Source organism: Triturus cristatus, chromosome 4_2 (genome assembly GCF_964204655.1).
Source record: "Triturus cristatus chromosome 4_2, aTriCri1.1, whole genome shotgun sequence".
In the NCBI taxonomy this organism is placed as follows: domain Eukaryota; kingdom Metazoa; phylum Chordata; class Amphibia; order Caudata; family Salamandridae; genus Triturus; species Triturus cristatus.
The window spans coordinates 163,522,978-163,545,994 of record NC_140586.1 but is presented as its reverse complement, the minus strand read 5'-3'; the positions used below and the strand labels follow the sequence as shown (position 1 = coordinate 163,545,994).

The following is a 23,017-nucleotide window of genomic DNA, read 5'->3' as shown; positions in this document are numbered from 1 at the left end:
AGTGGTACCAAACACAAATAGAGACCTTCTGACAAAAAACACAACTTGCTGCACTATGAAATAGCCGTTAACCGCCAAAGTAATTCTAGTGCTCTTCGTCCAACAAGCCACTTTTTCCCCAAAGCATTACCTACCAAGGGTACTTCTTTTATTTCTTATGTGTCTAGTAGAACCATTAGCTCTAACGACACAAGGTTTCATACCCTTTTTAGCTTGTACCTCAGTAAGTGGGTCTTTGACTTTGTCAAATAGTTTATGCAGTAACCATGAGCCGTTGTGTGCAGCATCCATTTGTAGGACCACAGGGATGTATTTGTGAGTCTAGGATCCACCCCATGCACAGGACAGAATAGGTACACATGGATGTCAACCAAGGGGAATAAACTTGGATTGACAGTTTGCAGGCTTACTCTGGGAGATACCTTATTCTTTCCAACTCAAGGTGTGGGAAAATTTGCAAACATGGCATCATGTTTATATGGTGGCTACAATGACCACAACAGATCAGACAAAAATATTTCTAAGCATAGTGTCTGTTGGCTGGGTGTCGACTTTACTGATAACCTCCAGATCCCAGTGCCTACAGAATGCATAAGCAGCACCCTATGTGACTGCAGGAGCAATGGACACCAGAAGGAGGTGAAAAACCCAGGCATGGATTACAGTCATGGGCACACTCCAGCAGACTGTATTCCTAGGAATGTTTGCTCGTGAGTTAGGACTAACTTAAGTAGCAAAATCTCTTATTGGAGGGCCTAGAATTTATTATGGCCCTAGTAAAACATTAAGGTCCTTTTAATATCTATGGAAACATTGGTAAATGAATCAAGGAGGCAAATCTTGTGCATGTGTAAATCTGGCGATGTTTGATAAAAAATAAAGAGGGATAACTTCAAAAGACAACATTTTCTATCTAAATGATTCTGCTGGACTTAAAGCTGATGCTTGGTGACTCACAGATCCAATGTTATGGTGACCAAGGAGATTGTTTTACGCTTTAGCCAATGACGGTCCATATGGGGTATGATTACGGAGGGGGTGGATAAGCAGGGATCAAAATGCCTCTGACCAACTCCATTGGACATATTCTGCTGGCTCCTCTGGTTGAAATACCCAAAAAGAAATAAATTAAATAGAATTAGACCTTGCTTTGGCTTGCTGGCACAGTCTGATTACGGGCAGTATTGTTTGGTCAAACTGTTATGTACCACTGGGGTCCTAGGGTCAAAATACAGGTAAACACTAATTGGATATGCACGTTTTCCCCTATTAGCACTTGTCCCTCAAATGGTAGCAAGGGTGTGCATTCAAGGCTCCCTCCAGGAGGTGAAGAGGATTAGAAATTCCGATTCAGTATGATACTGAAAATAACACTCAGTAACATCAGTTTCCAGTCAGTGCTTGGTTTAGAAAAAGAAAAAGGGGTTTATTTAAGAGAATAGTTCAGTTAAACCTCAGATACACAAAAAACATAAGGTGCTAGCAGGTTTCAGGCTGTGATACATCCTCAAATAGGAAGCTGGGTTTCCTGTAAGGATACATTCTCCTTCCTCCGGGCAAAACAAGCTGCTATTCAGGCAATCACTGTTTTCTACCTCTTAGTAGCGCGGACCGAGATGGAAAGCTTCTTCAGAGAATGGATTATTTTCTTTCTGTTGAATCATGCTCAAACAGGTACTATTCTATCTTTCCATTCCTCCCCTAAATGACATAGCTGCAGAGTTCCACAGGGCTACACTCGAAGCCCGACTTTGTTCAAGCTCCTTGTTATGCCCCTTGCTAGACGTATTTGTTCTTTCAATCAGAAGTGCGAAGATGGCAAGCAACTCATTTTGAAGCTGCATCGGGACACAGATTTAGCTCAAAGGAAAGTTTACAGCACAATGACTGCAGTCTCGAATTAGCTGATGTTCAACTGCCTGAAACGTAAATCTGAGAAAATAGAGGCTGTTCTGTTGGTGGAATCTCTCTCTATCTGCTTGTCAACTTGGTGTTTGGAGGGGCTTGGACACTGTCTCAGCTCTAAAAGAGTAACCAAAATTCTTGGGATCTATTTTCATCATAAGCTCTCTTCCATAACTTAGATTTCTAAGGTGTCCATTTTCTCTTTCTTTCACTTCAAGATCTTCTATATCCTTCCCTATCTTGCCAGATTGTTCTAATTTTCAGGTTATTCAGGGAGTTGTAGGCTCCCGTCTGGATTATGTTAATGGCCTCTATTTAGAGCTTCCATGGGCCACAACGCACTACCTTCAATCGGTTCAACTGTTTCAAAATGGGCTTACATGACTTCTGCTTAAATTATCTAATATGTGAGAAGGTTGCATAGGTAACCTGTCCATAATCATGCCATCTTCAAAAGTCTATGTATTTGCTTTAATGTGCTGCATGTCAAAATCCTTCTTCATGTCAGCTCTTTACCCGCTGTACTCCTACTTGCTCTCTTTCCTCTATCCTTTAGGAAAGAGAGGAAGACCTGCTTTTTTTTTCGCTAGAGGCTAAATATCGGTTAACACTGGCTGTATGGCCAATATTGTTATATGGGGCTTGGTTTGGCAGACTTAGGGAATTTCAGAAGAACCTATGTCTCCAGTTCTTAATAGAGTCTAAACTCTAGTAAAATGTCATTAAAGCTGGGAAAGGGATACTGTAAGGAAATGGCTTTTTTTGTATGGCTACCCACAAAGCTTTGGACTGATGCTGCTGGTTTTTCGACTCTGAGAGTACATGAGGCCTGCTAACCAGACCTCAGTGCCTGTGCCCTATCCCTTAAACGTATATGTTACATTAGCCTACACCAAACTGACAAAAGCTAACTTACCCTCATATATGGTACCAGAGGTACTGAGGGCCTGTAAGTTAGAGTGTACCCTCAGGGACTGCAGCTCTGGTTGTGCTACCCAGAGTGAGACAAGGTAAAACACGTCTCCCAGTTACCACAACAGACCGGTAGAACAGCTTGCTAACTTGACTTTGCCATTTCAAGCAATGCTAAAGCCCAAACTACCTTTCTGATGTGTGTAAGTTACCCCTACAACAGGCCTATTGAGTCCTAAGGCAGGGTGCAGCATATTGAAAAGATTGAAAAGTATAACATGTATTTAGCAGGTTTTTGAACAGTAAAAACTCACGTTCACGTTTTCACTCTGAGAGAGACTGATAGCCCCATTGGCTAGTAGAGAGTTATATGCTGACAACTCAGCTCGGCTAAATTTTGAATGGACCAGCAAAGTTGGTGCTGTCAGACAACTTGTTACGTTAAGCCTGACTTGATACCGAGTCAAAATTAATGCCACCTGTTGCCACATACAACTTTTAGAAAGTTGCCACTCTATTGCCCAAGTTAGCAGTGGCCATTAGCAGATGCTGGCCATGAGACTGCCTTGTGCTCGCCTGGGAAGAGGTGTAAACGGCTCCCAGGACAGGTAACAATAGAGGCCGGCTGCCAGAAAGTGCTGGAAAGGCGCCACATTGGCGGCAGCCCAAAAGGTGAGCTTCAATGGGGAAGCTGCCTTTGAAGGGCAAATAGTGAACACACTCAAGAGGGACTGCTCTTTTGTTCGAGGGAAAACAGGCTGGCGTCAGGAACAGAGAAGGGGAAACACTGCCCAGCTAGTTTTCTTCCATGGGCGTGTAGCCTCCAGGTAGCCACACCTCTAGCACAAGCTACTAAGCTCCACACACCGAGCGAGTGGTCCTGACATCTTGATAGTGGGCAGAATAGAGTACTCTGGGATAACTAGATGTCACACTTCATAGGAAGTGGACATCAGGTGGGAGGAATCCTGATAGCACATTGTCTAGTGACCGAGACCTCCCTTAACCTCTTCGACGCTCATGACGAGCCCAGCTCGTCATGAGGCACAGTGGAGCTGTGCTCATGACGAGCTGGGCTCGTCATAACCGTCGCGGTGGGCGGGGTCGTGACAAGCTCAGCTCGTCGAGCCGCCCGCCCCCCCCCCCTCCCCGCGATGCGGAATAATTACCCCCGCGTGGAAGGGGTTAAGGGCATTTTCTGGGCAAACAAGAGGCACTCCTGGACCTTCAAACTCAAATATTGCTTGGACTGACAAAGAGCACCCAAGAAGGACTGCACTGCTGACTCTGGAACCCTCAAAAAAGAGGCTGCACCAATATTGTACTGCACCTGCTACTCCTTCGGCTAGAGAAGGCAAGAACTGTGTTTGCTGTGTTCTGCTCACAGAGAAGTCGTACCCCACACCCTACCAGAAGCAGAAACTCTAATAATCAGTTGGTGACTTCCTGTTCACAGCAGAGGGCCACATAAGCTGAAGATGCCTGCCTGGGTGAGCCAGTAACCCAGATCACAGGTTAGTCACTCTTTGCTGCAGTGCAGCCCAGGAGGCCGAGACCTGATTCTCAAAAGTTGCACCCAAGTCTGCTCGGCCCGTAAGAGTCGTTGGCGTGCAGTTCGGTCCCCCAGAAGGAGTGTTATCGCCAAGAGAAGGAAACTGGTTACTGGACTTTTGCTGGACCAAAGAGGACTTCGAGTGACGTTGACCAATGTCACCCAACCAAAACTGTGGACTGAGCAGTGGCTCCAGGAAGACTTGTTGACCACACAGCATATTCTGAATCCATTGCATCCAGACCATTCCCTAGAAGTCAATGGCAATGGACCATTTACACTGGAACTGCACTGAATACTGATTTTCTGACCAAGTTTACTGTTTTTTCGGACCTTGCTGGTCCCCTTGACTGGCTCCACTTTGACCAACGTTTTTTTTTAAAAGTTTCAAGTGTCAGATTTGTTGAATTTTCCAATGCTTGTTTGGGATTACGTGAAATGGTGTGATTTACTGTTTCTTTAAAAATCTATATCTATGGAACCCTCTGATTGAACTTTTTCGTGTTGGTGTTTATACATTCATTAGAAAAATATAACCTATTTTTATAAATTGGTGTCGGATTTCTTGAGAGTCGCGTTTCCTTCTTCGTCAGTTGTTTTGGTGCGGTTTCAATGCTTTACACGTTTTCCTTTATTGAAGCCGGACTGTTCGAAGCCACGGCCTCCCAGGGTTGAGCTCAGGTTTGACAAACAAAGCCTGACTGATCCTAGAAGAGTTGGCAGTGTATTACACAGTGAGGTCTCACAACCACACAGATAATACACCCCATTTCCTGACATATACAGGTGCTGACACACTGCACTGAGCTCTGGTTCTTGAGTACCACTCTGGAATAAAAGGGATCACCGCTATGAACAGTCTAAGGCCAGAAAGAAAGATGTCACTCAACAAATGAAAGCCCTAAACACCAGTCAAAGAACTAGGAGCCCAACCGATACGTGTTTTGAATATAGCACCCTATATTGCATGCGTTTACAACGTATGCGATTACAACGCGGTCGTTACAACAACTGTGTTGTTACATCGCAGTACATTACAACGCAAGTCGCTACATCATCTTGCTGTAGGGGGCGCGCTGGACTTAGGAATAGTATAATTCACTATTCCAACTCCTGTTTGGGCAACAGTAGGGAAGGTGTTGGAATAGTAAATTATACTATTCCTTAGGTTAGCGCGCCCCCTACAGCAAGTTGATGTAACAACTTAGATTGTAATGTACTGCAGTGTAACAACGCAGTCGTTGTAACGACAGTGTTGTAATCACATGCGTTGTAACGCATGCGATGTAATGGCTATTTCCCAAGTGTTTTAGGTACTCCTGCTGCTCCAGGGGTGTTATATCCTGGCTGACCTTAAACTTGGTCTAAAAGCAATAAGGTTTAACCCACCTTTAAGTTCACGCAACAGAATTGCTTTATTTTACTAAAGAAGCCCAGTTTTGTTTTCCAGGGAGTAGTCTATGACTAACAAAGGACACTGGGTGCTCCTCTTCATTCTCACGCAGTTGAGCAAAGACTGTTCCAACTCCCTTGTTGGAAGCATCCGTCTGTACAGTGAAGGGCTGACCTCAGTCATGAGCCTGTAGTACAGCAGTGGTGTGTGCTGCCTTCTTCTAGTCTTAACATGCCTTCTGATATTCCTCAGGTCAAATAAACATTTTGGGCTGTGTCTTGGAGTTCGAAAATGTCAAGGGGGCAATTGAGATCCCATAATATTAGGTAGGAGAGGTTCAAGATGGCTTATATTGATCAGTGATAAAAAAAAATAATGCTAATTTTAAATAACATGTATAAACAATGGTGAAGGGGTGTAATATCTTGGGGTGAGAGCATCATAGTCTCAGGTTTGGCAGGCAGATGCTGGAATGTTCTCACAGTAAACCTTGACTACTCACTCACCGAAATAAGGCTCATTCTGAGAGCCCTTGATCTTCACGCCCTTGGGTCCGGTCTCTATCAGAAAGTGTCGGACAAGCTGCTCTGTGGGATCACCTGAAACACAGCAGTCAAAATGCCAGCCACATTAAGAATGTTCCTTTAGGAGTTCTGGTAGATTTGAGAAAATATACATTCACAATATGCACCTTCAACACACGCTTTGGCAACACACACCCTCTCAACAAAAATGTTACTTGCTCGAAATAGTAGAGTTCCAGCGTGGGGTCTATAAGCAGTTCACATGCTGGTAATAATTCTGTTATCTAGGGGTTTGATTCAAAATGTTTAACTTGTTTTGTGTTAAGGCAAAATGAGTCAGTCTGACCGTGACATTACAGCCACACTAGTCCTCTACTTAATGGCATCTCTCAATTCTCTTTTCACTCTAGTATATACAAGGACATTTGTGAGTTGTGTGTGTAAGTGCAAATAAAGAGTATAAATAAAAACACATGTTCTATCTTCCTACTAGGAAGAAAAGTCTGTAAAAATGGAAATTTGGGTCAACGTGAAGCTTTAAAAAGTGGTTATTCAACATGAGGCATGATCCAATTGACATTCTGAATAATTTTTTCTACTGTCCAAAAAAATCAATTTTCGGATGAAAAACGATGACCCCAGACCTGTCGAACTTTCTCTAGATGGTCAGTAATGGTGATTTTTTAGCAGATAATTGTAATCCAAATGGAATGTGGATCCTCGCACTCCTGGTACAAATAGGTGCTTAAGAGTGAATTAATTTCGGGTGCCTGGTAAGTGAACCCTCCTGGGCATGAGGGTGGAATAAATGAAGTGAAAGCGTTATCTCCCGTGGGAGTTGCGTCTCTTACTCAGCAGTCCTTGATGTAAAGAATTTCCAATAAATGTACTGAAAACGTTGTACTGTTTGTCGTATTCTTTTTAATTTTATTTCAGGTTCATTGAATGTTCATACTATTCCAATCATAGTATTCCAAACATTGTTTGCTCAATTTCACATATTTCTGCCCTTCATCAGGGGTCTTGCGTTCTGAAAGCATTAAAAATGTTGTAGCGAAACATCGGATCAAAATCAATATTGTTCTCACAGCCCGGCTTTTCTAAAGTCATTGTATCACTCAGTTGTTGATCCCACTGTGTAACTTCGTCTTTCACGCCCTTTTCATTCTTCTTACTGAAGTCATCACTTAGTTTGTAATTTGAAACCGTCAATACCATCATATACAGTTGTCTTTAAACACATGAAAACAATATTGATTTTGATCCGATGTTTCACTACAACATTTTTAATGCTTTCAGAACGCAAGTCCCCTGATGAAGGGCAAGCCCGAAATGCATTGGGCAGAAATATGTGAAATTGAGCAAACAATGTTTGGAATACTATGATTGGAATAGTATGAACATTCAATGAAAGTGAAATAAAATTACTAAGAATATGACAAACAGTACAACGTTTTCAGTACATTTATTGGAAATTCTTTACATCAAGGCGTGCGGAGTAAGGGACGCTACTCCCACGGGAGATAATGCTTTCACTTGATTTTTTAGCAGAGGCATGCTGTGTTACATGTTATATAAAGTGCAAGAATGTTATTACAGTTAACTTTTTTTCCAGCTTGAATCTGTACTGGATTCATATGCTGTTCATAAATATTGCAGCAGTGATATTGCCCCTGAAAGCAGAGGAGGGCGTAACGTTGTGGTTTTTACTTTTTTTTTTTTTAGTGTTGTCTGCCATACCTCTTCTCCTGGCTATACACGAGAGTCCACATAATAATGGCATGTGAAAAAAGCAAACCATATGTGCATGTTTTGCATATGTCTTGCAAAAATATATTACCTAAGAAAGCCAGTGCTTCTCCTTTTTATGGGCTGGATTTACCTGGATCTCAATATGTTTGTTTGCTAATATGTGTTTTATCCAAGTTATACACTAATATTCCCCTAATGTTCAATGTCCAAAGTGGCCTTTGCCCAGAAAGGAAATCAAAGAAGAAAGTTGGTATCTCTATTATTTGGATGTTATGGAAAGAAGAGAAAACTTTCTGAAAGTTTCTTGGGTGGGTTCTTAAAAATATCCCATCCTTAATGTGAATATATATTTAAAGGTCACGCGACTGATAAAGCCTTTAGCCTTCTTACTTGTCTGAGAGATATGCTAACAATCAAAAAATCAACCTTGAAAACAACTCTTGGGGATAGCATTTGTGCATTCGTTAAAGAATCTGTTTTTGGTAACAACAAATTAAAACCCCACATTGATAGTGGTAGGGTAGTAGGTTGAACCATTCTTCTTGGACCTACACCTAAGACCTAAACAACTGGAATCCTCAAATTAAATCAATTTGAATTTAGTCCTTATTTAGGCAGCTTAAACTACCCAACTATATTTTACAGGGCTGAAGCTAAACTCTGTGATTAAAAATGGCAATGTAAAATGTCTTGCAATAAAGCACTCAAAGGGGGCATAAGTTTGTGGATGCGCCATGCAATAAATTCTTTCCATTTTGCTGCACAACATAACTTTGCTATAGGATGCTTCTCCTCTTTAAGGACAACCAGGCATCATCAAGGCAGCGCAAAAACCAACACTCTGAGACTTTCAGAGGCAGGCAATTCAATTCAGTGTCTGATATTGTTTTGTTGCACACTTTCAGCAAATTCGAATGTACAGCAGTGTCAGTTACATGATTATGTACATTTCCATCAAACGTGGGAACCGTAACTGTCTGTACCCATGCTGGCGCAAAGAGTATCATAGCCACTGCAAATGTTTCCCAAAATGTTTGAAGTCAGTAGATTGGTGCAAAAATGTATACAATATCCCATTATAGTTTATCAACAGTGCTTTTCCTTTTGACTGCCAGTATGGATACCAGGATGTGGAGGACATTTTATGTTTCCTCTAATTACGACTAGACCTATTAAAGTTGTGCTCCATTGGTAAAAGACCTCATCAAGAACTCCATGATCTCTTTAGCACTTGTGAACTGTCTGCAACTTAAGAGTGTCTGACAGAATGGTGTGAACCCCTATAAGGTGGTCAGCTGTTATGTGAATGTTTCTATGGTAAATATGGTGCACATCATTTGTTCTATCTGTCAACGTTTTTGCAATTGGGCGCCTCCTTGTGTCCCCCAGTAATGCATTGTGGTTATGGTGTTAGTGCGAATCTCCAATACATTGCCCTAGAGCTGTCTTTGGAATGCTTTCCAGTCCTACTGTTTTCCGGTCTAGCAAGTTGATGAGATGGTGGGCGTTGTGTGGACTTTACTTCTCTTGTTTGTCATGGGCATTAGGTGTACTCTGCACCAGGTGCAGAATTAGTCTATTGTTACAGTCACCTATAGGACAGGGTTTGCAAAGGTTCATCCAGTTTTACAAATTCTTTGGTATCCGCCACGCCACACTTCTCTCACTCTTCTCTGGAGCAACCACTAACAACTAGACACTCCTCTGATCCATCTGTTCGACAGCCACTAGGTCTTACCAGACTCTTGACTATTGTGACCATTCCCAGTAAGGAAATCTGTAGAACATACCCAAGCCTCTCCATATGAAAGGTACTTCTCTTGCTTTGGTGTACATTAGAGTTGTTAGTTCAGACAACATATGGAAGTTTCCAATCCTTCTCGGCTTGTACCTCGGTAAGAGGTTGTTTGGCTTTGTCAAATGTTTTATGCAGTAGCCATAAACTATGGTGTTCAGCATCCATTTGCATGAGATTACAGTGTTCTAGATGTGACTGAAGAACCTCTACTTTCCCACGTTTAGCGTGCTAAAATCATGGGAATAATATAGCTTTCATTGTTTGCTGGTCGTGCCACCTCAGTTGCTTGGTGTATTGATCTCATGAGGGAGTCTTGTGAGACCCACGTAGTTATAAGATTGCAATGTTGACATGCGTAGGTTGTCTTGTTTCTAAAATGCCTTTATACAATGGTGATCATTGCTGTAAGGGCCAAAGGGACTCTGCTGTTATCTGACTCCTTAAAAGTGTGACTGTTAAACTTTTAACTGCAATTTACAGTCATGGAACCCTCTTGACTGGTTGTCTATTGTTGGCTGTGCTAAACATAGGTAATATTACAAGTAGAAGGCGCCTCAAGGGAAATCGACTGCTGGTTCAATGTTTTCGGTTACAGAAAGTCACAACTGTGAATTGCTAACTGTGCAACCTCCCACATAGGCATGTGTCACTGGACTTCCTGCTCCCCTTTGTTTAATGTTTACCTCAAGACAAGTATGATCTGCTGTGGTAATGGGATTTGCAATCCCACACACACGTTTAGGTAACTTTCTGGGAGAAGAAGTCGTAAAATTCTATGTTTTAGAAGTCAGTTCGTTTTTACTGGAAGTCTAAATAATACCACTGTTAAATTAGTGTAATTGAATGCTCTATCACTTCTGCTAAACCGTTAATCAGTGCTCCAAAATCTCCCCATCACTGAACATTCGCAATCACAAAATGCTCCCCCAACATCCCCATCACAGAATGCTTACAATACAAAAGTCCCTTTAATACTTACTATCAGTTCAGGCTCAAAGAGCTAGAAAACTGCACTGTGAGTCACTTTTACTGTATAACAGACTTGTTCCTTCTTGTTTTAATTAAAAGCTTCCTTTGGGATTGCACCCAAATTCACTGTACCGCACAGTCATGGCTGAAAAACCACCACCCCTTCACCGACCAACTCGCATAGGGCTCTCTGCGTTTCTCTGGACAGACACTTACCTTTGCATGGCAGAGTGATGGCGTTGGGTGGGGGAGTTGCCACCTTCAGAGCGAGTCCGTAAGCCCCCTGGAAGGAGTTGCTGTCCCGGATCAAGAAGAATCCTGGCTCCTTGTCTTTCAGCAGAGCTATGGCTAATGGGGAGAAAGGAAGTTGAGTACCGGAAACCCTCCAAGGAAGGATACACACAGTTGGTACGTCCATTTCTCTAACTGCTTTATCTATAACCCCAGAAATCCATCAGTCTCAATGCAGCATATACCTTTCTACCTAGTATCATCATTTTCAATGCTTTACTGGAAATCATTGTTTCTGGACACATTTCAGATGAGATGCTACAACATGACAGACACCCCTACCTCAAAACGGAACCAGCAAACGTGCATGCCTCAAACTCCTGTCCACGCAGGCTTAATCACACATGCCTAACTGGAGAACACAGCATATTTGGAAGGAAGAATATAGCTACAAACCTGACAATGTTCTCAGCCCATGGGGTCAGAGCAAATTCCATCTTCACATTTTAGATGTTTTCCAGCTTCCTTTTTTAAGGCTAATATTAAATTAGGTGTGGAGTCCTGTTTGACTGAGAGAGGATCTCTGAGTTTCAGAACTTGAGTATTTTTCTGACTTGGCATTGCCAATCGGTCTGTTCATTCGGCCTACATCATTTTTATGCCCCTCGGGCCATAACTGGCGTGAAAAGACTGGCCAGATCCAACTGGCTCAGTTTTAGGGGGATTCCTAGAAACAATGCTCACCACTGAGGGTGCTTATCAAGCACATTAAAATAATTAAAAAACGATCTTTATAACCACTATATTATATGAAAAACACCAATATTATTTACAACAACATTACTCCAAAAAACAATATTCTTGTCACTGATATTTGTGCATCACAATATTTGTTCGTCACAATATTTAATTTCAAATATTTCTGTCTCCCAATATTTTTAAAACCATATTTTGTTCAAACACTCTCAGGGGCCAGATTTTTTCCAATGTTTTTATACTTACCATTATAAGTATAGGAGCACAACATTGTGGTAAAGAATATTTTTGATACAATATTTTTGTCAACGATATTGCATCAGTGATCCCACTGAGCTGAGCTACTTATTGTGTGATTAATAAGAAGGCGGATAAAGGAATCAGAAGGGAAACCATAAACGAATGAATGTGAGCCTTAATCAGAGAAACTGGAATTATGTAATTCCCTGGCCGTGGTTGCATAAATATGAATTAACTGCATACCATATGCTACATAATTTACAGATTTCAACAACAAAAAATAATTTTTGCCAAAACATGTCAAAGGATACTAAAAAAGTCCCTCTCGTGGCGAAGCGCAGTGGCAGACCCTTTGCAAAGGTTAACTGGCTACCTTTTAGTTTCTGATTACAGTTGGGTGTCATACTGATACCTAATGACTCAAAATCTTTGCCCAGAAGGTATTGAGTTTTAAAATGACAAAACAGTGAAATAATACTGACACAGTGAGCAGGTGGGTTATCTGCAGAGTCTTTTACAGAACTACAGCAACTGCTCTTTGTTGACACTCAAGTAAGAACCTGTCACTTCTTTTCTGAAGCATGTGGTTTAGAATGGATTGGAATGGCAAGAAATCTGTTATGTGGGGTCAGAAGAGAAGTTCCCCAGAAACAAATGGTATCCTTTTCCTCATGCTTACGGGTGCCTCCACAGGCCTCAGTGATCAGAGTTGGAGAGAGAACACAAAAGAGCAGGTTTAACCTTCCTGCCAAGCCAAGGCTCCATTTGAATGACCTACAAAAAGTGACAGGCAGCACCATCTGTAAGCAGCCGGGCCAAGAGAATTCATGGAAGGATAGGTGGGAGCGTGCATGGTACAAATGAATTGAATCATTCAGTATACAGACAACAATAAACAAAATCACATCACGTTAAAAAGTCACAGGACACACAACTCTTCTGGCCTTCTCACAGATATAGGTACACACAAAATGATGGCGCTTAAAGAAACAGGACATCAGACATAATGTCTACTTACAGATTCAGCTATACACAAATGAACACAGAACCCTAGACACAATAATGTGATGGCACAGTTAGATACAAAAAGCCACACATTAAGATGCCTAAGTTCAGACGCAGTCCTAGGTTTAGCTTAAAAATGACCCCAAAGCTAGTAACTGCAAACAGAGGTCCACTGGCAGAGAATGCTACACACAAACTACTACAAACCTAATCTCAGACACATATGACTGCTCTCAGGTTTTTATAGAGCGCTCCTTCTTCAACATAGGCATCGTGGCACTATGGAACGATAAAACAAAAGTTACAACTAGTGATAACATCTCCAAAAGAGGTTTTGAATGTCAGACAGGACTGACTGGTCTTGAATGCCAGGCAGGACTGACTGGTCTTGATATGTAGAGTTAGCTTACTCCAAAGTTAAAGCTCAAGCAGATGGAGAGAACAGTCACCTATGTGAGACTGCTTAAAGATAGGAACTGAGACTAAAAGCGAGGGAATAAGCACGGTCTTCTCGGTGGAATGGAGCAAATGAAACACCCAGGAAGGTGGGATTCTTCTGCTTCATAAAAGACTGTACAGGAGAGAAACATTTTTAAAAATGACTTGACTGGAAGCCAGGGCAAATGAACTCTTGCTTGGGTTACACTGTCACATTTTCACAGATTGCTTTCCAGCCAGACTGCAAAGTTGTGGATCTGCTGATGCTTGACTAACAGGATTCTGGCAGGCCCAGGTAGGGGAGGTTGGAGTGACCAATCCAGGAGAGGACAATAACAGAGACTATTGGAGTGTGCAAGTGACAAGCAAGATAACGCAAGATACTGAGTCTGTAAGAACATGTTGAGGACATGATGCTGATCTGGGCTTCAGGAGAAAGATCTCTGTCCAATAGGACCTCCTAGGGCTCAAATTTTAATTGTGAGGAAGGGGTCTTCTTCCATGTAGGTAGCGGAGAGTTGAGCTATTGCTCCATGGTGTTGTTGACCAGCAGAATTTCAGTCTTGTTGGCATGAGCGTGAGAATTTTTGCAGCATCAATAGTTAAACTTCTAACAGACAAGAGATTAGCTTGACGGTGAAATGCTGTGCCTAACGGTTGAAGTGCACAATTGCTTGCAAATCACCTACATAGACTGCAGGGCTGCCCAATTTATTTTTAATAAATGGGCTAGAAGGCCCACCTCGATGTTGACTACCATTAGGGAAAGAGAGGATCCCTGTAGGATTCCACTATAAACAGCTAGTGAAGATGACTGATACAGTGGGAGGAGGGTTGACTGAGTCTGTCCATCGAGAAAGAAGAGAACCAGGCTACGATCATACTGTTTCATGCCGTCATTAGTAAAGCGGCTGAGGAATATGCCATGAACCATGGTATCAAATGTCACTGCTGGATCAAACAGGATGAAGGGGGAAGCGTTGCCTTGAACAAGGATAGTTAATATTTCTGAAGCACAAGGCACAGATGTTGTCTGTGAGCCCCGGTTAGGGCGAAGGACAAGATGTCGTGGATCCAGGAAGGTGGTTTCTCCAAGTGATGAGCTAATTGCTTAGCTGCGAGGTGCTTTTTCCAAGAGCAGGAAGTAGTGTTATAGGTTTGGAATTTTAAATCCACTTCATCCATCTTTGTCTTTTTTGAGAAGGGAAGTCCTGTCCTGTTTTCCATCGAGGTTAAATCATGCTGGAACATAAATACAATTTATATTGCGTATTATCAGCGAATCAAGGGTGTGGGAACACAACTGGAGGCAGAACACCTGGCAGAGGTCATCTGGACAGCCTGATATCACAAAACTTTAATAAAAAAATGTATTTAAAAGAAATATGGTAAGCCTGAGCATGGATATGATTTCTTGCTGGTCAGTGGAAGTAAAGTGAGTCTAATAGTGTAGTGATAGGAAGAAGTATCATCTAATGAAGAGATACTTGTAGAGGAGGGAGGGACTTCTTAATTTCTTTATAGTTATTAGGGATTTTAGAGAACAAGACCTGTGCCAGTTTTTCAAAGAATATTTGGGAGGACAGAAGAGTCCAAGAGGAACAAAGTGGTTTAAGGAATGACTTCAGAGCCTGAAAGAGGTTTCCGGGCGTTTTGGTGGACTCAGGGAAGGAGCTGCAAAGATATTCGAATAATTCAGAGATAATTATATGCTTTTAACAGTACCTTATAGTTGAAGAGGAATCTGCATAGGACTTTATTTACATTCTAGCTGCCTCAGTCTTGCTCGGCTATCCTTTAAATTGTCAGTTAACCACTCACTTAAAGGCTGGTTAGGACATATCTTGTGATGTCCAGAAATAATTTTGTGGTCCAAGCCATTCATGAGTGTTGAGTTAAAGTAAGATAAAACGTCTTTAACTGAGTTGAAGCTGGGGGTACCCTGAGGGTGCTTCAGTGCTTCAATTACAGTAGTGAGATTGAATTTTATCCAAGCACAGGTGTTTTTGTAAAAAGAAGAGTTGGTTGAAGTCCACGTAATCCTGCCATGCGCCATTTGGAAGGAGATTAGGCTGTGGTCTGACTTGGGAAGAGGGTGGGGCTCCATAAAGCGAACTAAGGACCTGGTTTACAGATGGGCAGATTGGTTACACGTTCACAAATGTGACAGATATTTAGTCCGCCTTATTACGGGTACATAATATCGTATGGCACTTGTAATAAGGTGGACGGGGTATCTGTCACATTTGTGACATAGTACCTGTCTGCACATTCTAAAACAGACTCTAAGTCTTTCTGTGCCAGAATGTGGTCTGGTGTGTGACTAATGGAGTGGATTGCCCCTGAATAATTTGGAAAACCCAAAAGGATGTATCAGTTTGATAAGACGTCCTATTCCCGTAAACGGCAGGTGTTGTAGACGTAAAAGTTAATATCCCCAAGGATTATCAGATTGGGAGAAACAAGAGTGGTAATCAACTTTTGTTCATTATTTCGGGGGGAGATAAATAAGAAAAAACTGGACAGCGAGCAACACTGTAGGGCCGCAGAGGCGTCTCCCTGATTTTTGGATGTAATGTTACATTTCAGTTTTTCCCTGAGAACGTGGTTAAATTAAATTATTTTAAAGTTGTTACACTCAAACACAGCACCTAAAACACAAAGGCCTACTTGGAGAACCTGTTACACACAGCCTACTGTCCTAAAGACAGACAAACAGACCAAAACACACACAATCACACACCTTATACCTGTTTATGGACAAAGCTACAAGTAAACAGCTGCACACACACAAAGAGAAACATATCCCAAGTCACAGCTTGACTCACAGACACAGTCAAACAGAGCCTCATAGTTATAGAGAGCTTTGGAATCACAGGCCTTTCCATGGGCACAGCACCAAACAGATAACATGCCCCTTAAATGTGTCTGCCAACAACAGAGATAAAAACAAAATAGTTGTATACAACAAAAGAACCTCATGGACGGATGCCTGTCACGGACACAAAGCTATAGAAAGACCAAAATCTGGCCTCACAAGCATAACAAACGCCATACACACCTACCGACTCAAATGGATACACATATTGGAAGAGAGGCATATAAAACACACAAAGATACACCCAGAACTAACCTGCACACCAGAGCCTTTGGGGCAGCTTTAGTGGTGTGCAAACTACCATTGATTTTCATTTTTATTACACACACACTCATACACACGTTACCTTGATCACGTGAGATGTTTGGTTTGTACCAAAATTTGGACGTGTCTTGGACAAACTTCACATTCAGATGGTTTTCCCGCTGCACGTCTGCGAATAGAACAAAAAGTTAAAATTATTCATAATAAGAACTACTGAGCCCAGCAGCTTCAGCCATACATATGTGGTGTCCGGCGAATGAACACTACCAAAGGAGGGGTATGCTACTTTCACAACAAAAGAGACTGAAAGCGGAGTCTCCATCAGCTACCAGGCTCTGCCCTCCCCTTGTCCACACAGCTCCTTTTCCCTCAGTCACTCCCCTTTCTTCTAACTCTGTGAGTATATTATACCCTGTTTGTCACAGTAAATGCTTAATTTTTGCCGGTGGTTGTAGGTGGTGGGCATGCACTTATTTTGCATTATCAGACTTTGGCCCAGAGCAAGAAAAGGCAGTAAGAAGAATTAAGAGAAAGACAGGAAAACAGTGACAAGGTAGATAGTGGGATGACAAGAACTCACAAGAGTGAGATAAAGAGACAAGAAGTGGAAGGTGGTGGAAGAAGTAGGCACGAGGTGGAAGTAAAACTAGGCAGCATTGTTATTCGTTAACCCCAGCGTTAAGCAGCCGTCTCCTAAGAAAGCCCCTGGACTAATTTTTTCACAAATTCAGCACTGCAGCAATTGTTACAGATCAAAATTTGGGATAATTGTAAGCTGTAGCAATATCTCATATGCAGGTCTGGAGAAAGATGGGATAACATGAAAATAAATACACTGTAATTTAACTCCATGTACGTTTCCCAGGAGAACCCAGGACCAGGCCCAGAATTCTCTTTCAAAGAAATTTTGGATCTTGAAAATCCTAGAATACAATCTAAAAAAAGATGGTCGTTCACAACAATTTCAAGAGCTATTTCAGGTGCTCCTTCCCATATATATTTAAACATAATATCAAAATGGGTGCCAAGACTCATTGTGCCCTAGGGAGGCTCAGAGATGCAGTTTGTTATACTGAGATGTGAATCTGTCAACGTGGCGGAGAGGAATGGAATACAATTAAAGGGACTGTGAGGGAAGGATGCAGGTGGAGTATGCGGAACCCAGACCTCCGCTTTAAATCATCCTTGTTCGTAAAATGTTTCTGCACTTGATTTGGCTGTCTCAAGGTCTGGACACCCCATTCACAGAACGGGCTGGGTCAGAAGGGGCGTGTTTCAACTACATCCTGAATAGAGCTGGCCCCCCAGTTTGGCAGTCCCTCAAGAAAGGGGAAGAGATGAATAGAAGTAGGCTGGAGTCCTGTCCGCAGTCCTGGTCTTCCACATACTACCACTCTACTCTCTGCGCTTTGCAGTTTTGGCTCATGTCAGTTGACCCACTGCAGTACTACACCTGAAAAGTAAAGTCCAGTTGAGGTGGTGTTGGGTCCTCGTCAGTCAGAGGCGCAACTAGAGCCAAATTTCGGGGGGTGGGGCTAAGAAAATATTTCAGGGGGGGCTGAATCTTCCAAAATATGCAGAGTGGAGATGCAGGGGCTCTAAGAAACAACAAAGCCTTATTAACAAGCAAATGGTCTTTTAAAGACCTGTGAAGTACCCGGGTGTGGCTGTGTGTGTGTGCCCGGGAAGCTGTCTCAGCCCGGGCTGACACACACTACGGGGGAGCCGAAGCCCTTTGAGCCCAGTGGGCGTTGCACACCTGGTCCTCGTGACAAGGGATCGTACAGAACCCCAAGCGCACGTGGTCAGTGCGAGAATTGGTCACTGTTGTGGATCGCATCCCCTTGCATGAGTTATAGAGTCACTCAAATGAAGAGTGATCCGATGTGACCAGGATACCAACTTTCCAATTTGGACTTTACTTTTACACATCATTATTACTAGGTGCGTTATCCAATTGTCTCAATTAAAACGAAGCAAGACTACAACTCCCAGAATGCACTAATATATTGAACCAAAACCCAGAACTGGAAAGGTTGTGTATCAGTGTTATGGAGTCTTCTGGTCACCCTACTCAAGTCGCAGAATGTGCGCAGAATGTGCGCAGAATGTACGCAGAATGTACAAGCTCGAAAAAGTCACCCACTGCGTTAAATGAACACTTATTGTGTACAGCGTGGGGGAAACTGCCGTGCACTGAGCTGCATTAAGAGCCCCTTTCATGGTTCTACTTTCGAATTTTACCTTTTGGATAACCCAGAAACAAGTATGGTAAAGCCATCTCGCTTTTGGAACCTATTGGCTTTGTCAATATGTTACTGAAAGTACCTTGCATATTTTCGTAAGTAAAGACTTTGAATTTTTTTTAGCATTTGTAAGCTTTCTTTGCTACAATTTTGTATTGATTTACTAAGGTTTGGCCAAGCCAATAAATCTCAGCTCTTAAAGGCAGAGCTATTGGTTACTGCTTACGTGGTACATGTGAATCGGGTCACATTTAGGTGTCCGGGTGAGTTCTGGTTGTAGGAAGGTGTTCATAAAGGGGCACGATTGAGAGCTCTGGAGCTGAGGCGAAGGCATTGTGAGCCAGTGGGCCATAACACTGTTCAGATTACGTGCTAAACCAAACGTTGGGCTGTCTCTGCAGTGCACCCATTCATGGTCACATATGTACAGTTTGTGGTTAAAAGTTGTAATTATTTACAAAAAAAGTATTGCTGTTAAATGTTTATAGTAAGTTGCTAGCAAGCACTCACTAAGTGAACATGCCTGGCTTATTGTAGGCATGTTTGTTGTTGTGTGATGTGTCTAGATGCAATAGCAGACCATTTACAAAGAGGCACCTTAATGCTGGTCAGGCAGCATGCTGTGTAAAGCACAGAATTGTAGTTCACATGTTTTAAAGCCACACACTAAATTACTTAGGCAATTTAGAGCTCTCCTCCCACCTTTTTTCATCTCACTGAAAGCACCATGGCCAGCAATAGGCATTTGACTACAGACAGCTAAAATCAGTGACCTAACAATTGTGAATCTGTAAAATTGTGGAGACTTGGAAGTCAAATCTAAAACTTGTAGAGCAGGAAAAAGCAATGGCTTTGCTCCTGTGTGCTAACTCTGCAGCATCTCTTGGAGGGCAGGAGCATAGCTGGTATTACATGCTAGAGGGGGGAATTGTACATTTCAGTGAAAGAAACCAGAGGGCCCGACGACCTCCACTGTAGCAACCTAAGCTGAGATAGTAGATCCCAGGGCTCCTGATGCCACCGCGCCCCTTTACCAGTGGAGCTGTAGTATTTACTACCCGGCAAAGACAGCAACATGGACCACCGGGCGGAGTCACGGAGGACGGACGGAAGCAACACAGGGGCATGGGGAGGGAAGCAAACTAAAAGGCAGAGAGCAATGGCGAGCACGAGGCAGGGAAATCAAGCGGGCGAAAGAGCAACTGGAGCGGGCACACAGGCAAGAGAGAGAGAGAGAGCAACACAGAGCATGGAGGGGAAGAGAAACACACTAGAGAAACAACTCGAAAACACATTCGCTATGGAATGCGTAAAACAAAAAGAAAAAAGTTGTGGCTGAAAAATGAGCAACTGAAGGGCACAAATAATGTGTCTATGCTCCAAGGAAGGGACAAACACAAGAAGAGGAAGGAAATTCCACACAAGCTAAAAAATAAGAAGCAAGCATATAAGAGTGACAATGAAGCCAGCCAGTGGTACGCAGTGGGCAGACTCTAAGCCAGGATGACAATACTTTCAGAACCTGAAAACGGGACAGGGTCCAGACATAGAAGTAGTACTATATATTTTTACTCATTGACTCAGAGGGACATTAGTGACAGTCTTCACTGAAATAGAAGGGCCACACCGACAATAAGGACAATAATCGGAGGTTGAGAGTTTAGTTCCATATCACAAAGTTTAGTCTCGTGGAAGGGAAAAGAATATTGCAAGTTGTTATACATCACAGTAGTAGAGAATAGTCTAGTTTGCTTTGAATCCAGGACCTTGTAGTCTTTTCATTTATATTGATTAAAAACAAACCCACAAATACCAGAAAGCAAATGATAAAAACCCAGGCTAGATAGGCAAACATTTGTGTTTCTGTGGGGCATCAGTGGTACTGATATGACCATAAATCAGAAATGGGATTTTTAAAATTCCATAAACATATAACAAAAGAAAACACATTCAGAGTTTCTTCTCAGTGTCAGTATAGCTAGTAAGACTATATGAAGCATTTTTAAGGCTATTAGGCTAAACCACAAAGACTAAATTGTTTTATGATTTATAAACCCTCTCGCTCGCCTATAACTCATCCTATGATGAAGCACAGACAGACTCCTGAGCTTGGGTTTTGGCCAATACTCTGCACTTATACTCCTTCACTTTTCTTAAATATTTCTGCGTTGCATAACGAAGCACGTCTGTGCGTCATCAGGGTCAATTTCTGTCTACACAGCAGTGGTTTCACCAGGGGATCGGAGGAACGCCACCGTCCCACACTGCTGGGCAGAAAGCATCAACATTGAAATGGTAATAACATTATTTTACCATTTTTTTTACTCTTTTTGTCAGCAAAAGGAGTGCGAGGGCAGGGCAGGGCCAGTGCGTCACTGCTGCCAATGATTGGCTGCAGTGTGGAGTGGACACTTAAGTTTGCATTGCACATGTTTGTTTGGCCGGCTATCTTGCTACGGCCAAACCGGCATGTGCAAATCAAACCTCTCCAACCCAGCTGTCTTGAACAGCTTGGTTGGAGAGCAGGCACAGTCCTACAGTGTCTTTTGGAGCATGGAGCCAGCCCGGTCCAGCCAATCAAGACACTTTAGAACAGCTTCTTGATTGGATGAGAGTGTTGGATGTGGGCTTCGTGCTCAGAGGATGTGCTGCAGAACAATGAGAACGTGCTGCAGAACATGGAGCGGCAGTGTAAGGGAAGTGATTTTTTTATGTGTATATATATGTTTAAGAATATATTATTGTGTATTTGTTATGTGTATTATGTGTATGTGTTACGTGTTTTACATGTATATTTTTTGCGCCATCGACCCACCCCAATGTGATTTGCCACCAGCTTCCACTGTGTCTACAGCGTGATGGTCTGAGACAAGGTCAGTGGAAAAGTGAGGACTTTTTTACAAGGCTGTTTTACGACCATCGAGTAGGTGGCAGAAAAAGCACACGTGTGAATCTGAGAGAAAAGTGAACCCGTATAGTAAGTGGAGCGATGCTCCGAGAGATAATGTTTTCACCTACGGGTTCCTCACGGTGAAATAGGCACGACGAAGTTGCCTCCACTTTTCTTAATCAACTGCAGACCTTACAGCAGTCCTAAAGGAAGCAGCCCGCCTGCATACAGTCACAAGCCACATCTTTGGCGTCTACTGACCACGGAAGGTAACTCTAATATCAAACATGACCTAATGAGCGCTAACGCATTACAGGAAAGGCAGGGGCCTATTAGTGAATACAGTTTGAAATTAAAAAAAAAGAAAAACTGGAATAAATGTAGTTCAAAACAAATAGAGATAAACAATTAGTTTGTAAACATATCACTAGTACACAAAGTGAATCTTAAAAAGTGTGTTGAGGAGTAGATAGTGATCCACGGTGCCGCTGCCAACTCTCAAAGATATATATTTTTTTTAAGTAAACTTTTTTTTTTTTATCACAGCCATCTTTCCTGTAAGAAAAACATGGCTGCATTTTAAACAAGCATTGGCATAGCCAATAGGTCTCGCTTTTGGGACCTTATAAGTATTTAATTATGCAACTGTTGCATGGCTAAACACTTATAAGGTCCCAAAGGCGAGACTTATTGGCTATGCCAATGCTTGTTAACTTACCAACCTGCATCCGGAGTATTTGGTTTTAGTCGTGAGAAAGTGTAATTCGAAATATCACACATTTGACAGTAGAATGTCACCCATAGTCATAAGTACACAAACTGTGGAAATGTCATACATATACAATCTGAAAACTAGACAACTATGTTAGTGATGGTCACATATTTGTCTAGTGACAACTGCGCTCTCAAGACAGACCATGAAAATGTTTCCTGAAGACTATGTTCAAGATTCAGCACTGGGCTCATCTGTAGTCCCCCTGGTGCAAAGAGGTCTCGTAACTTTTTTGTTTTCCCAGCTCATCCAGTCAAGATTTTTTCTTTCCATTCTCAGAATTGAAGAACTGTTAACCCATTTAAAATTCAGGAACAGTTCCCAGAATACAAAGGAAAACAAGCACTGCAAAGGGCACTAGGCATGGCCTTGGCAAGCAGGTGTGATGGTTCTTTTTTATTATTTTTATTGCTGGCATATTAACAAACATAAAATGAAGCACACGTTCCTACTTAAGCATGGCAGCCGCATGCTTGCATTAAAAGTGTTAAA

The 23,017-nt window shown here is 42.3% G+C and overlaps 1 protein-coding gene across 6 annotated transcripts in view; it reads right to left on the bottom strand.

Annotated features, from left to right (window-relative positions):
* Positions 1-23,017, bottom strand: part of TNS2 (tensin 2) — a 345,238-nt gene that overhangs the window by 27,056 nt on the left and 295,165 nt on the right. For all 6 annotated transcript variants that reach the window (XM_085600920.1, XM_085600922.1, XM_085600921.1 and 3 more), the window contains 3 exons: positions 16,700-16,786; positions 11,022-11,153; positions 6,269-6,361 (listed from right to left, as the gene is read on the bottom strand). In XM_085600920.1, the coding sequence (XP_085457046.1) occupies positions 6,269-6,361; positions 11,022-11,153; positions 16,700-16,786 (312 nt within the window). The remainder of the gene's footprint in view (positions 1-6,268; positions 6,362-11,021; positions 11,154-16,699; positions 16,787-23,017) is intronic.